The sequence below is a fragment of the Acinonyx jubatus genome, chromosome E1 (assembly GCF_027475565.1).
Source record: "Acinonyx jubatus isolate Ajub_Pintada_27869175 chromosome E1, VMU_Ajub_asm_v1.0, whole genome shotgun sequence".
Taxonomy (NCBI): domain Eukaryota; kingdom Metazoa; phylum Chordata; class Mammalia; order Carnivora; family Felidae; genus Acinonyx; species Acinonyx jubatus.
The window spans coordinates 45,081,503-45,094,278 of NC_069397.1; the positions used below are offsets into that span (position 1 = coordinate 45,081,503).

At 42.3% G+C, this 12,776-nt stretch overlaps 1 protein-coding gene across 2 annotated transcripts in view; it reads left to right on the forward strand.

The window, feature by feature from the left end:
* The window catches only part of MAP3K3 (mitogen-activated protein kinase kinase kinase 3), a 61,436-nt gene that overhangs the window by 13,212 nt on the left and 35,448 nt on the right, over positions 1 to 12,776 (forward strand). For both annotated transcript variants that reach the window (XR_008294300.1, XM_053212395.1), the window contains exon 3: positions 8,441 to 8,481. Coding sequence is in view for 1 of the 2 variants with exons in the window: in XM_053212395.1 (XP_053068370.1) it covers positions 8,441 to 8,481 (41 nt within the window). In the remaining variant the exon portion in view is untranslated. The remainder of the gene's footprint in view (positions 1 to 8,440; positions 8,482 to 12,776) is intronic.

Here is a 12,776-nt window from a genome sequence, read left to right on the forward strand (position 1 = left end):
GATCTGGGTTCTCTGCATTCTTCCTCTTGTACGTTAGATCCCTGGAAGCCTACAGCCTTGTTAGAGCTGGCCGAACAATCTTAGATGTGTGGCCCATCCCAGTGTGTGGTTGGGGCCTACGGACAGTTTTGCAGGCGGTGATGAGCAACACCCCTTTAGCAGTCATCAGCTCACAGTGCTTTATCAATAGGTGCAATTTCTCTGTGAAGCTGACAGCTTAGTGTACTGAAAAGAGTACCGGCCTAGAAGTCTTGGAGTTGTTAATAATCCATTAACCTAGGATTTTACGGTTTACCGAGTGCTTTCAACAACAACAGTTGATAGCACTAACAACTGTAAGCATGTGTATGATGCTTAAAAGTTTGCAGAGTGCTTACGCAAAGGTATTTGGTAGAGCCAGGAAGCAAACCCAGATCTTCTGACTCCTGGTCACAGTAATTTTACTGTATATAAGTCTAATCATCTTTCTAAACCTCAGTTTTTCCATCTGAAATAATACCCGTTGTGTCTACCTCTTAAAGTTGTTGTAAGGTCACAGGCAGAATGTAAAGCATTTTGTACATCATAAAACAGATGTACAGATGTAAAGTGGTAGTGATTACATCACTCTGTTATGTTCTGGCACTGCAGGTATGAGTTCTAGTGAAAGCCTCTAATCAGAATTCTGCATACTGTCATGGAACTGAAAAGGTTAAGGTTTTCTACCTTTATTGGATTGTTATTCCTGTCTATCAGATAGTTCTTTGGAAATTTCTGAAGCTAGCCTAATTTCTTAAAATCCCAGGGGAGGAAGAAATAGAATCCTTAATTCCCGTTTCTCTCAAGTCTTACCAATAACTGGTAAGTAGAGGCTTGAATAGCATCCAGGCTCTGGGTCTGACTTTGCAGGTGTTCACTAGTGGGTGCTTCAGAATGGAAAAGTTGCTTTCCTCATTTCAGGCACTAGCAGGACAGGACTCTTGGCTATCAGTTCTAAAGGAGGAAAATTCTGGGGCTGTTCCTCCAGTATGGCCAGTGATTGAGCAGACTGTCTTTTGCTTTTACTGTGACAGACCTGGCTCTTCAGGACTTCCATTCTCTTTCAGAGGTTGTTGATAAGATTGTCTGGCTAGTTTGAAAATGAAACATAAAGCAATATATAAGCCTGATACTTTATTTTGTAAGAAGGCTGCTTTATTTATATTTTATATATATTTGTGCGTGTGTGTGTGTGCGTGTGTGTGTAGCAGTGGTTTATTAGGCAGCAATAGCTAAGCAATATACCATTCAATCATTGATTCATTCAGATGCTCACTGAGCTGCTCCTGCATGCCAGACACAGTGCAAGGACTGGGCATATAGAAAGAACTAGGGCAGAGAAGGTTGCTTTACAGTCATCTCTTCCGTTGCCCTTAGGACTTTCCAGACCCACACAAAATTATTTTTGTTGTCCTTTTTTTTTCTTTTCATTTTTTATCTTTGCAAAATAAGGACTCTAGTGCCAAAAATATGGGAGCCATTAAAGATACATAGCAAATACAGGGAAAAGGAGAGCTACAGAATCAGAGTGCACTCTGAACAATGGCTAGCTGAAACCTTTGTCAAATCCAGTTAGTTCACAAACATTTGTTTAATAAACCCAGATTTGTACAGGGATTCCTGGGAGCTTTCTTGGGTTGCATGTTCAGTTGTTGAGTTTAGACTTTGAGAAGGTTATTTCTACTTCAGTTTGGCATCATTGTTGATTACTCCTATTGTCCCTGCTGAGTTCCCAAATCTGCAGTTCAGCCAGGAGGCCTACACTATCTTCCTGAGATTGGCTGTGGTGGGCAGGCGACTTGAACTTGCCTAGACCTGAATTTTTATGCTGGAACTTCTTTTCTTAGCAGGGATGGCACCTCTCCCTTCAGTTCAACATGTGCCTGTAGTCAAGCCTCTTAGATATACAAAGAAATGTGTTATGTTCCCTGTACCCTGGGAGCCATACAGTCTTATTGGGAAATGAAAACTACATTAAAAAAAAGAAACTGAGGTAGGATGCAACTATGCCTAAATATATGATACAGATAGTGAGTGCCACGAAAGTGTAAGGTGAGCTTGAGCCGAAGGAGTTACAGTCATTTCTGGAGGGGGTAGCACTTAACTAGGCTGTGAAGGAATGTGTGAATGTTTAGCTAGGTGGACAGGAGGAAGGGTGGCACTCCAAGTCAGGCAACTGAAAGGCTAAAGGCTTAGGGCAAAGAACGAACCTGGCTTATTTCAGGAAATAGAGTGGGCATTGTGTGGGCCGGAGAGAGCAGTCCTGCTGAGGACAGTGTGAGATGGCTAGGTAAACTGAGTGAGCTTAAATTCCAGAGGACTTTGAATGACAGCTGAGGATTTAGACTTTATTGTATAGATCAGGGGTGTCACTGATTACTTTTTGAACAAGGAAGGGACGTGGTGAAAGTGGTGGTTAAGATGACTGAAACCGTAGAGGAATGTAGACTGTGTTGGCAGAGGGAGCTCAGAAGTGCAGAGGCCGCTTTATGAATCCAGGAGTAAGGGGAAAGGGTCTCAGTGAGAGTGATGACAGAGAGAATGGGAAGTGGGGTTCTGTCCCAGAGGCCTTTGAAGGGAGAATTGGAGGGGAGAGGAAGGAAAGAATCAAGTGGAACTCAGAGGTTTGTCTTCAGCCAAGAGAGCAGTGGTACCAATGTTAGAAATGGCATTGATGAGAAAGGAGACTAGTTTAGGAGGATGGTTGGTGCAAACATACATGTAGTGAGGTTGAGTTTGAGATCATAGTAAAAAAAAAAAAAATTCAGATTGTATGCATGTGTGTATGTGTGTTTTTGCAGGTCCACAATCCTTTATCTGCATTTCTGAAATCCGAAGGGTACTGGAAACTGAAAGACTTTTTTTTTTTTTTTTTTTTGGTAAATTTGTGGCAGACTCATTTGGCAGCAAGACCTGGTTTGAGTGGACGTAGGGCTGTTTATAGTCTTTCTTTATTCCACTTATTGTGAGTATTCACACATTTCACTACAAAAACTAGCTTGTACTGTGTTAACAGAAAAACCCTAAGTCTTAGGTGACTTAACACAATATGCCCAGTGTGGGGAAGGGAAGGACAGTGTTCCTCACAGTCAGAACCCTGATCGAGGGTGGCCCCACTGACCTGGAACATGTGGCCACCAAAGAAGAGAGTGTAGAACTCAGTTATGTTCCCAGCTCTTGGTCAGAACTAGTGATAAAGTCCCAAACTAACTTCAAGAGAGGCTAAGCAGGACAGAGGTGCGTGGGGAAATACCTGTTCATGTTCTGCCTGTGCCGTGGAAGCGCTGCCCCAGAGACCCTCCCTGGGGGGAGGCGTCGCATAATATATATGACAGGTACCATACTTCCTCTCTAAGCTAAAAAACGCATTCTGAAACCCTTTTCACCCCAAGAATTTTGGCTAAAGGCTAATGGGACCTGTGTTTTCATTTATTGAGCACTTACTATGTGCCAGGTACCATTCTCATGTCTTTACCTAAATATTTCATTTAATTCTTCTGATAACTCCATGAGATAAATATCGTTACTATTCGCACTTGACAGATGAGGAAACTGAGTTACAGATAGGTTAGTCAAATTCAAGGTCATAGAGCTAGGAGGTTGTAGAGCCAGGGTTTGAAGCCAGATGGTTTGACTCTGCTGTCACATTTTTAAGAACAACATATCTGCCTCAAATACATGGCAGACAGAGGAAGTTTTGCTTGAGAGATTGGGGCTGGTCATAGAGATTTGGAAATTTTCTATTTACAAGTTGCCTATTTTTTTATTATTAAAAAATTTTAAGTTCATTTATTTATTTTGAGAGAGGGTGGGGGAGGGAGGGAGCATGTGTGTGCCAGCATGAGCAGGAGAGGGGCAGAGAGACAGGAGACAGAATCCCAAGCAGGCTCGACGTTGTTGGCACAGAGCTTGAAGCAGGGCTTGATCTCAACAAATCATGAGATCATGACCTGAGCCTCGCAAGATCAAGAGTTGGACACTTAACCAACTGAGCCACCCAGGTGCCCCTCAAGTTGCCCATTTTTTATTCTTACTGAAGAGAGGATGTGAGGAAAGCAGGAGAAATCCAGAGGCCAAAAGTCCAAACATCAACGTGTGGGGGGAGGGGTGGGAGAAGGCATGAGGAAGAGGCACCAGCAAAGAAGCAGAAGTGGTTAGAGTGGTGGCAGGTTCCCTGGGCTGGGATAGAGTCACAGAAGGCAGGGGAGGAGAGAACCTCATGAAAGAGAACTTGGCCACCAGTGTGAAATGTCTCAGAGAAGCAAGGAGAATGGTTGGCAGGAGAAATTGAATATATTTATCTTTATCGGAACTTTTCTTATCCATGGCTTATTCTGGTCAGCCTGACAGGGGGAACTTGGATTTAGGAACTTGGCAGATGTGGACACACCATGTGGTACATGCCAGCATCCTGCCCTAGAAAGGCTGTCACCACATCAAAGAAGGGATTCAGAGCCCTAAGCATCTTTGTTTACACTGCTTACTAATCACAAGCTTGGTTGGTCTTGAGTAGGAGTGATTTGTGGTTTAAGGCAAAAGTTTAAATTCCCTTTCTAACTGAATTCACACGAAATAGTGCTTGGATTATGGTCGTCATTAAATAAATTCATTCCTTCAGTCCCACAAAGGGACAGAGGGGATTTCTTTGTAAGTACATCGAAGTATAATGTCCCAGTTTATGAATAAGAGCTATTGCTATATGTTTTTTATTGCTATAAAAAATGAGATGAAAAGCAACAAAAGAATACAATTTTATTTTAAATCAACAGAGAGAAATAAATCCTAAGGGGCTTTAGTTAATACATCAATATTGGTTAATTAATTGTAATAAAAACAAATGTACTATAGTAATGTATGATGTTAATAATAAATGAAACTGTTTGGTGGGAGGAAAGGTATGTGGGATCTGTTTGCTCAATTTTTCTGAAACTCTAAAGCTGTTCTAGAAACAGAATCTGTTAATAGAAAATACTAACAGTGCAAGCTACACCACGGTGTGCTGGACTGTGAGCAGCAGCAGGTGAAAGGCTCTGGTAGCCCCCCTGCGGGGGCAGACAGGTTTTCAGACTTCGGTGAGCACTCGGGTACTCCCAAGCCAGCTGTGGGACCAGAGAGTGTAGGCAGCTGGAGGTGGCACGTCCGTGTGCAGTGGCATGTCGGGGCACTGTGCTGTGGAGGGCCCTTGCCAAGCTAACTGCTCAGCATTCCAGGGAAGGAGAAAAAGAGGACAGACAACTGCTGTCACCTGTGTAAACCTCAAATCCACACAGTAACTTTCTCTGCAGCACTGCCCCACCTTTCTGCTTGCACATGCCTGCATGTGCGCACACACACACACACACACACACACGCTCACACTCACCTGGAGTGCAGACCAGATGGGGCACGGTGCTTTTCCATTCTACTTCCTCCATCCCCATCTACTCACAACCTCAGCCAAAGCATCCCCTACTGGCTCCCCAGGCCCCATATCTTGCTGCGTGATTGGCACCTCAGTGTCCTGGTTCTGACTTCATTATTACTCCCATCTCCTCCATGAGTTCCAAGAAGTAAGGTCCCATTGAAACTCTGCGTCTGTGAGTAAAATAAACCTCCTTTTTTATTTTTATTTTTTAATGTTTATTTATGTTTGAGAAAGAGAGAGAGACAGAGCGATAGCAGGGGAGGAGCAGAGAGAGAGAGAGAAACAGAATCCGAAGCAGGCTCCAGGCTCTGGGCTGTCGGCACAGAGCCGGATGCGGGGCTCGAACTCACGAACTGTGAGATCATGACCTGAGCCGAAGCCGGACGCTTAACCAACTGAGCCACCCAGGCGCCCCAAAATAAACCTCCTTTGCCTGTGTGACACTTAAGTTGTGGCAAAGCATGATGGTTAAGAGCTGGGCTTCCAGGGTTTGAATCCTGGCCTTTTCTTTAAAGCATGGTGACCTTGAAGGAACTTATTTAACTTTATTGTCACTCAGTTTCTCCTGTAAAATAGGGACAATAATAGTATTTGTTGTGAGGATTTGCTTAATTGATACATGTAACAGGCTTAGAACAAGGCTTAATACATAGTAAGTGTTCAGTAAATGTTAGCTATTGTCATATGCTATTAATGGATGAAGTGGTCTACATGTTACATTAAAGAGTGAGAGGGCAAGATCAGAGCTGTGTTTTGAAGAGTTGTCACATTGCAGGTCAGCAGAGCGGGAGCTTTGCCATCCACTGTTTAGTATATGAACTTTTCAGGGACATGAAGCTCTTTGAGCCCCAATTCCACCTTGTCTTTAAAATAATGGGATAGAGGATGGCATTATTATATTTTGATTCAATGATTCTCAAGCTGTGGTCTAGGGATCCCTGGGAAGTTCCCAAGAACTTTTCAGGGGGTCCGTGAGGTCAAAACTATTTTCATATTAATACTAAAATGTTACTTGCCCTTTTTACCCTCATTCTCTTAAGAATGTACAGTAGAGTTTTCCAGCGGCTGCATGATACGTATTATCACAACAGATTAAAAGCAGAAGTTGACATGAGAATCCAGCTGTCTCCTATTAAGCCATGCATTAAGGAGATTTGTATTCTGTCACTAAACTCTAAAAATATAATTCTTTTTTATAACTGTGTTTATGTTAGCATGTAATATTTTTTAAATTGTTTTAAAATGAACAAAATAAATATAAATTTTGTTTTAATTTCTAATGTGGCAAATATCAGTGGATACAATCTATGCAAACAAAAGCTCTTTGAGGTCCTCAGCCTTTTTTTTCTTTTAATTTTTTTAATGTTTTATTTTATTTTTTGAAAGAGAGAGACAGAGTGCAAGCAGTGTTTGGGGGCGGGGGTGGGCAGAGAGAAGGGAGACACTGAATCCGAAGCAGGCTCCAGGCTCTGTCTGAGCTGTCAGCACAGAACCAGAGGTGGGGCTTGAACCCACGGATACAAGATCGTGACCTGAGCCAAAGTCAGATATTCATCTGACTGAACCACCTCAGCCTTAAAAAAAAAAAAAAAAAAAAGTTTGAGGACAAGAAAAAGACATGAGTGGGGGAGGGGCAGAGAGCAGGGGAGAGAGAATCCCAAGCAGGCTCCACACTGTCAGTGCAGAGTCTGACGCGGGGCTCAGTCTCAAACTGCAAGATGATGACCTGAACCAAAACCAGGAGTCAGAGGCTTAACCAACTGAGCCACCCAGGTGCCCTATCCTCAGTCATTTTTAGGATGTAAATTAGAACCACTCGTCCAGTTCAGTGGACTATAAGAGAATTCTAGCTTTCTCATCTCTTGGAAAAAAGAAGTTCTTTATGTACCCACCCCACCTTTTGCATTCTGTCCTGTTTCTGTCGACTTCTCTGTCTGCTCTGTGTTTCTCATCTAAAGATACTCTGAAACTTTCTTCTTTCTTCCAAGCCACAGCCTATTAATTTCTCTTTCTCAGTATACTTTTCACTCACTGTCCACTCTTCCTTTCCTCCATCTCTGTTATTTGTTGGTATCCTGACAGGCTTAGTTTTATTTTTTCACTATATGTGTTCTTTTCTTCTGTAATATCTCTTCCCTTTTCCTGCCATTTTAAACTCGCTTGCTCTTTACAGTATTTCTTCCTCCTTGATTTGTTTCTTAACATTCTAATGCTTCTACTTCCTCCTATTTCTGACGTTTACACTCAATTCTGTTCTCGCTCAATCCATTTAATAAATATTAGGCACAAATATTAGATACCATTTCCTTTGCTTGTCACTGGTAGTACAGAAACAAGATAGGTCCATAGGGTACCCATAGGCTACCCATGATAATCAGCTAAGACAAATCTGGAGACACTTCTAAGGTAACTTGTCCAGGGTCCTGCTTTATGCCACCAGGGGTAGTCTTGAAAGGGTCATGGAAATCCGTTGTAACAGCAGCAACCGCATGTCTACTATGTATGAGGTATCTTGTGTATATTATGTTGTTTAGTTCTCGTAGCTCTTCAAATCAGCTATGTTTAGCCTCACTGTACACATGGAAAACTAAGATTCATAGAGCATAAGTAACTTGCTTGTGGACTTATAGCTAGGAAGTATCCATCCCAAGATTTCTCTTTCTCTTCAGTCATATCAGCCAAGAAGGAAAGGTGTCCTGGCCAGGAGGTGATATGGTAGGAGAAACTCCAGAGCCAGTTGTAGAAATAGAGTGTAGGAACTTAGAAATGACATGTCAGCATAGCAGCTGAGCTGGGCAGCCACTTAGAGGTCTTGTCCTAAGAGCTTTGTTGCCCCTGAAGTTAGAACTCAAAGGCTACAAGTCACTGGAAAGGAATGCGTATGAGGTAGAGACGCTTAACGGGAGCCATCAGGGATGTTTGCCTAAGGTTGCTAAAGGACTACCTGAAGCTTACCTGGGAATGGCAGGATAACACATGCCAGAGAACCCGCTAACCTGTCTATCATTCCTTTGACAGAGTGACGTCAGAATCAAGTTTGAGCACAACGGGGAAAGGCGGTAAGTCTGCCTTCTGATCAGTGGTTGTGTTCACGTGTGCTGCGGTTCTCAGAAAGCATCGAGCTTATGGAAGCTGTTTCCCTGGAGTGATCCCTGTGGGCTCCCTGGCTAGATGATGGGGTTGATTTGGCATAAAAGGGCAATTTTTACTTTTGGCTTGGCTTACCAATTAAACTTTATTTTTGGTCTTAGGAATGGAAGCCATTTCAACTGCTTTTACTGTTTTTACTCTTCTGCTATTATTCTGCTCCTGTGGGGTCCACCATTTTGCTAGGGGAGGAAGTCAGGACTCCAGCCCTACTCAGTTATGACTTCCAGATACCCTGACACTGTGCCACCTGATAGCATCAGAAGGAGATCAGGAGGCGTCTGGGTGGCTCAGTCGGTTGAGTGTCCGACTCTTGATTTCCACTCAGGTCATGATCCCAGGGTTATGGGATTGAGCCCCATGTCAGGCTCCATGCTAAGTGTGGAGCCTGTTTAAGATTCTCTCTCTCTCCCTCTGCCCCTCTCCTCTCTCTGTCCTCCCTCTGCCCTCTCCTCTTCTCTCTCTCTCTTCCCTCTGCCCCTCTCTTCTTATCTCTCTCTCTCTCTCAAAAAATAAAAATAAAAAATGAGTTAAAAGAGGATCAAGATTCTCCTGTGATGTGGTGCTATTTCCAGCCCAGTAGAGTGGCCCTGGCCCCTGGCTTTGTCCACATCAGGGCCAGGTTAGTGACTTGGAAGTTTCTTTATAATGTGTCAGGGTCATGGGAAGCTGCATCAAGTCTGTCAGTTGTGAAAGATTTCAGATCATTTGAGGACATAGAAAGAGGGAGTTTTTCAGTCTATATTCAGTATCTTACCTTGTTAGGGAAGTGAAAGTAATGTTATGAAACCCTTTTGTCCTTTCCTCCATTGTTAGTATTTAGTTTTTTGTAGGAAACCAAGATAGAAGTTTTCAGTGGAGAAAAATAGGACTTCACTTAATTTCTAAAGGTATTTAAGGAAAAACGTATTTTTTTTAAACTCAACATGGGGCTTGAACTCACAACCCCAACATCAAGAATCGCATGTTCTGACTGAGCCAGCCAGATGCTCCTTAAGGAAGAACTTTTAAATAAACTTTATTTTGAGAGAGAGACAGAGCATCCCAAGCAGGCTCCACACTATCAATGCTGAGCCCAGTGTGGGGCTTGATCTCACAACCATGAGATCATGACATGAGCTGAAATCAAGAGTTGGATGCTAACAGACTGAGCCACCCAGATGCCGCTTAAGGAATAACTTTTGAAAAGCATACAGAACTCTGGTAGTGGGATAATTGGGACCCTGTGTGTGCACGCATGTGGCGCATATGTGCCTGAGTGTGCTTTTCAATATGTTTCCTGCTATTCCAGTCTCTCTCATTGATACCCCACTTTTGCCTTTGCTTTGAGCATTTGGAAATGTGAAGAGCAAACCCATGAGAATAAGCTCTTCCTATTAGATTAGTTCCACCAGAGGACATTAGTGCCTCCAAACATTGTTAGCACAAGTCCAGATATGTGGCTGCTGTTCTCCCTTAAAAAGATATGTTAGCAAGCCTGCAAGGTTGTCAGAGGTTGCCTGGTGGAAACACTGTGGTCTGCGGAGCCAGAGCCCTGCTACTGCGGTGTGTGTTCTAGGGCTGTTTCAGGCCTGGAGGGAGGAAAGTCTTCTGATTTCTGTCCCCAGCGGCTCATCCTGTGTCCTGCCAGTAGCAGAGAAGTTGAATTGTCACTTGATTGTTGCTGCTTTTCACACTTCTGACTTGACTGGGTTTTGGAAGGATTGCCAAACTCAGACTGACAGAGAGTTTTCAGAAGTAGATACAAAATCAAAAGCTCAATTGTGTTGGAGCCTAATTATGTGGTTACGCTCTCCTGAATTCCTGTTCCCAAAGTGGTATGTAGTTACAGTGAGCAGACTTACACTGAGAAAGTGTATGTGTTTAGTTTCAGAGAAGCTGCCAGATCGAAACCACAAATATTTAAGGTGGTCAGGTAGGAATGGCCTTTCAAAGCCTGAACAGCAGAGTGTTGGTATCAAGATTTCGAAAACTGTGCATTCTCTTCTTATGGAGCTGTTTTCAGGAGCCATTGCATTTCACTGTTTGTGTACTATGTGTGGAATTGAGGACTTTTAAGTTGGTGCGGGGAAGCCAAGTTGCAGCTGCACTATGCCAGACAGCTCTGGTTTCATGTGTTTTATGTCTTAGGATTTTATAGAGAATATGATTGTGGGCTTTCTTTACTTTTTGCAGGGAATATGGATAGTATATATCTAAATGTTGTAGGCCCTTAGAGGATTAGAATGTACAGAAAAGAGGGAAGAAATAGTCTTTTTCCATTCACCTATGCTACGTATCCATTCTGTTTCCCTTTGCTTTGGAAGGGTAGGGATCCGGCTCCTAACGCTTTTACCTTTTAGCCCCAGGAGGGCAGAAGAGGACTGTAGATTCAAACTCCTTCCCTTGGAAAGCTTCCCTGTCTGGACACTGGTGAGAGTGGTTGTCACAGGTGTTAGTCCCCTCTTTGAAGCATTGGCTAAAAATGCCTACCACTCAGGGTGATGGCGGCAGCTTCGATCTTACCAACGCTGATAGTCCTGGTTTCTGATCTTGACTTTGGGGCTGCTTTTGAGGTTTTGAATGGCTTGTTGCCAGGCAAGATGCAGGAGAATTTATCTGAGCCTGATCCTTTTCTAATGGTGTGCTAGGGACATACGAATGGTCTCCTGGTATTTTTTTCAGGAAGACTGGCCCCTGTTGCTGAGATGCTGACGAAGGAGGTATGATTTGCTATTAGGAATTAATGGAAAGCCATTCTCTCAAAAGTCTCCAGAAAATGTCCATATCTAGATAACCCATATCTAGATAGCATTACACAGTATCATTCCTTGGCACAGTTGGTTTGAGGAAAAAAAAATACAAGGATTACAGTATGAATGGATTTCCAGGTGGGATATGAACTAATATATTCAATATAATTTCCAAAAATGAAAGGTGGTGATGGATAAAGGAAAAGTTATGGGGAAATTATCTTCCTGGGATGTTAGGCTTTGTGTGAAGGATAGACTGGTTGATAGAAGTATGCTATTAAGGTTGTCCAAAAGAACTTTCTTTGTTGTCCAGTATAGTAACCACTGGTCACATTGCCTTGTGGCTAGTGAGACTGAGGAACCAGTATAAAATTTAATTTTAATCAATTTGAATTTAACCAGCTGCATGTGGCTAGTGGCTACCACATTGAATAGTACAGTTCTAGGATGATGGAAGCTTTTATGCTGCCTACTTATTTGTGCCAGCCTGGCACAGAAGAACATTAAAGAAATTATCTGGTCAGATTCCATTAAAATCCAGTAGCTTAGATCCCTCTGTCCTGTGGTTTATTGCTTCTTACTCTGGTTATACCACTTCCCACTCTGGAGGAGCAGAGAAGATGTAAAAAAACCACACACTTCCCAGCATGAGGAGGGCAAGAACTGTAGAGGCTCCATGGCTGAATACTGCTACTCTACCAAGCACTAGTCATATTTCGTCCAGTCTAGGCTACTAAGAGATGAAGGTGGTTTTGATATATATTTTCCCCCATCACATTAAGCATAAATTCATGTGTTTATTAGTCATTCATAACTCTTTGAATTGTCATGATATCCTTGTCTATGTTTCTGTTGGGTTGTTTGTCTTACTGATTTTGCATGGATTATTTTTCCACGTTTGATATTTCTTAACTTTGTTGAGGGCTGATCATTTTGCTATCAGAAGTTTAAATTTTTGTTGTTAAATCTGCCTTCTTCCTCCTTGTCTTCTGTATTTTATATAATGCTTAGGAAGACCTTCTCCACTCCAATATTTTTTAATCCTATGCATTCTTCTGTGTGTGTGTGTGTGTGTGTGTGTGTGTAGAGAGAGGGAGAGAGAGAATATATGAGTTACTTTCTGATATTCTCTTGTTTTCACTTATCTCATTGTTTATTTTTATCTTAAGTATTTAAGTTGTAATGTATTGGGTTGGACCCATATGGCCGCTTTTGTACATCAAAAATTGTTGACTACCAGCAGCATACAAAGGTAGAGAGAATGTTATACTGAACCCTTCTGAACCTGTAACCCAGATTTGATATTACCAATATTTTGTCAATTTTTTGTATATTTCATTCTTCTGTTTCATTCATTTTGTATGTTTAATCTGTCCCCAGTTTTAAATTTTGCTGTGATGTTTAATTGACAGATTCTTTTAACACATCTTTGAACAAGTTCTTACTCTACTCTGTATTTATAGACATTGTTTTTT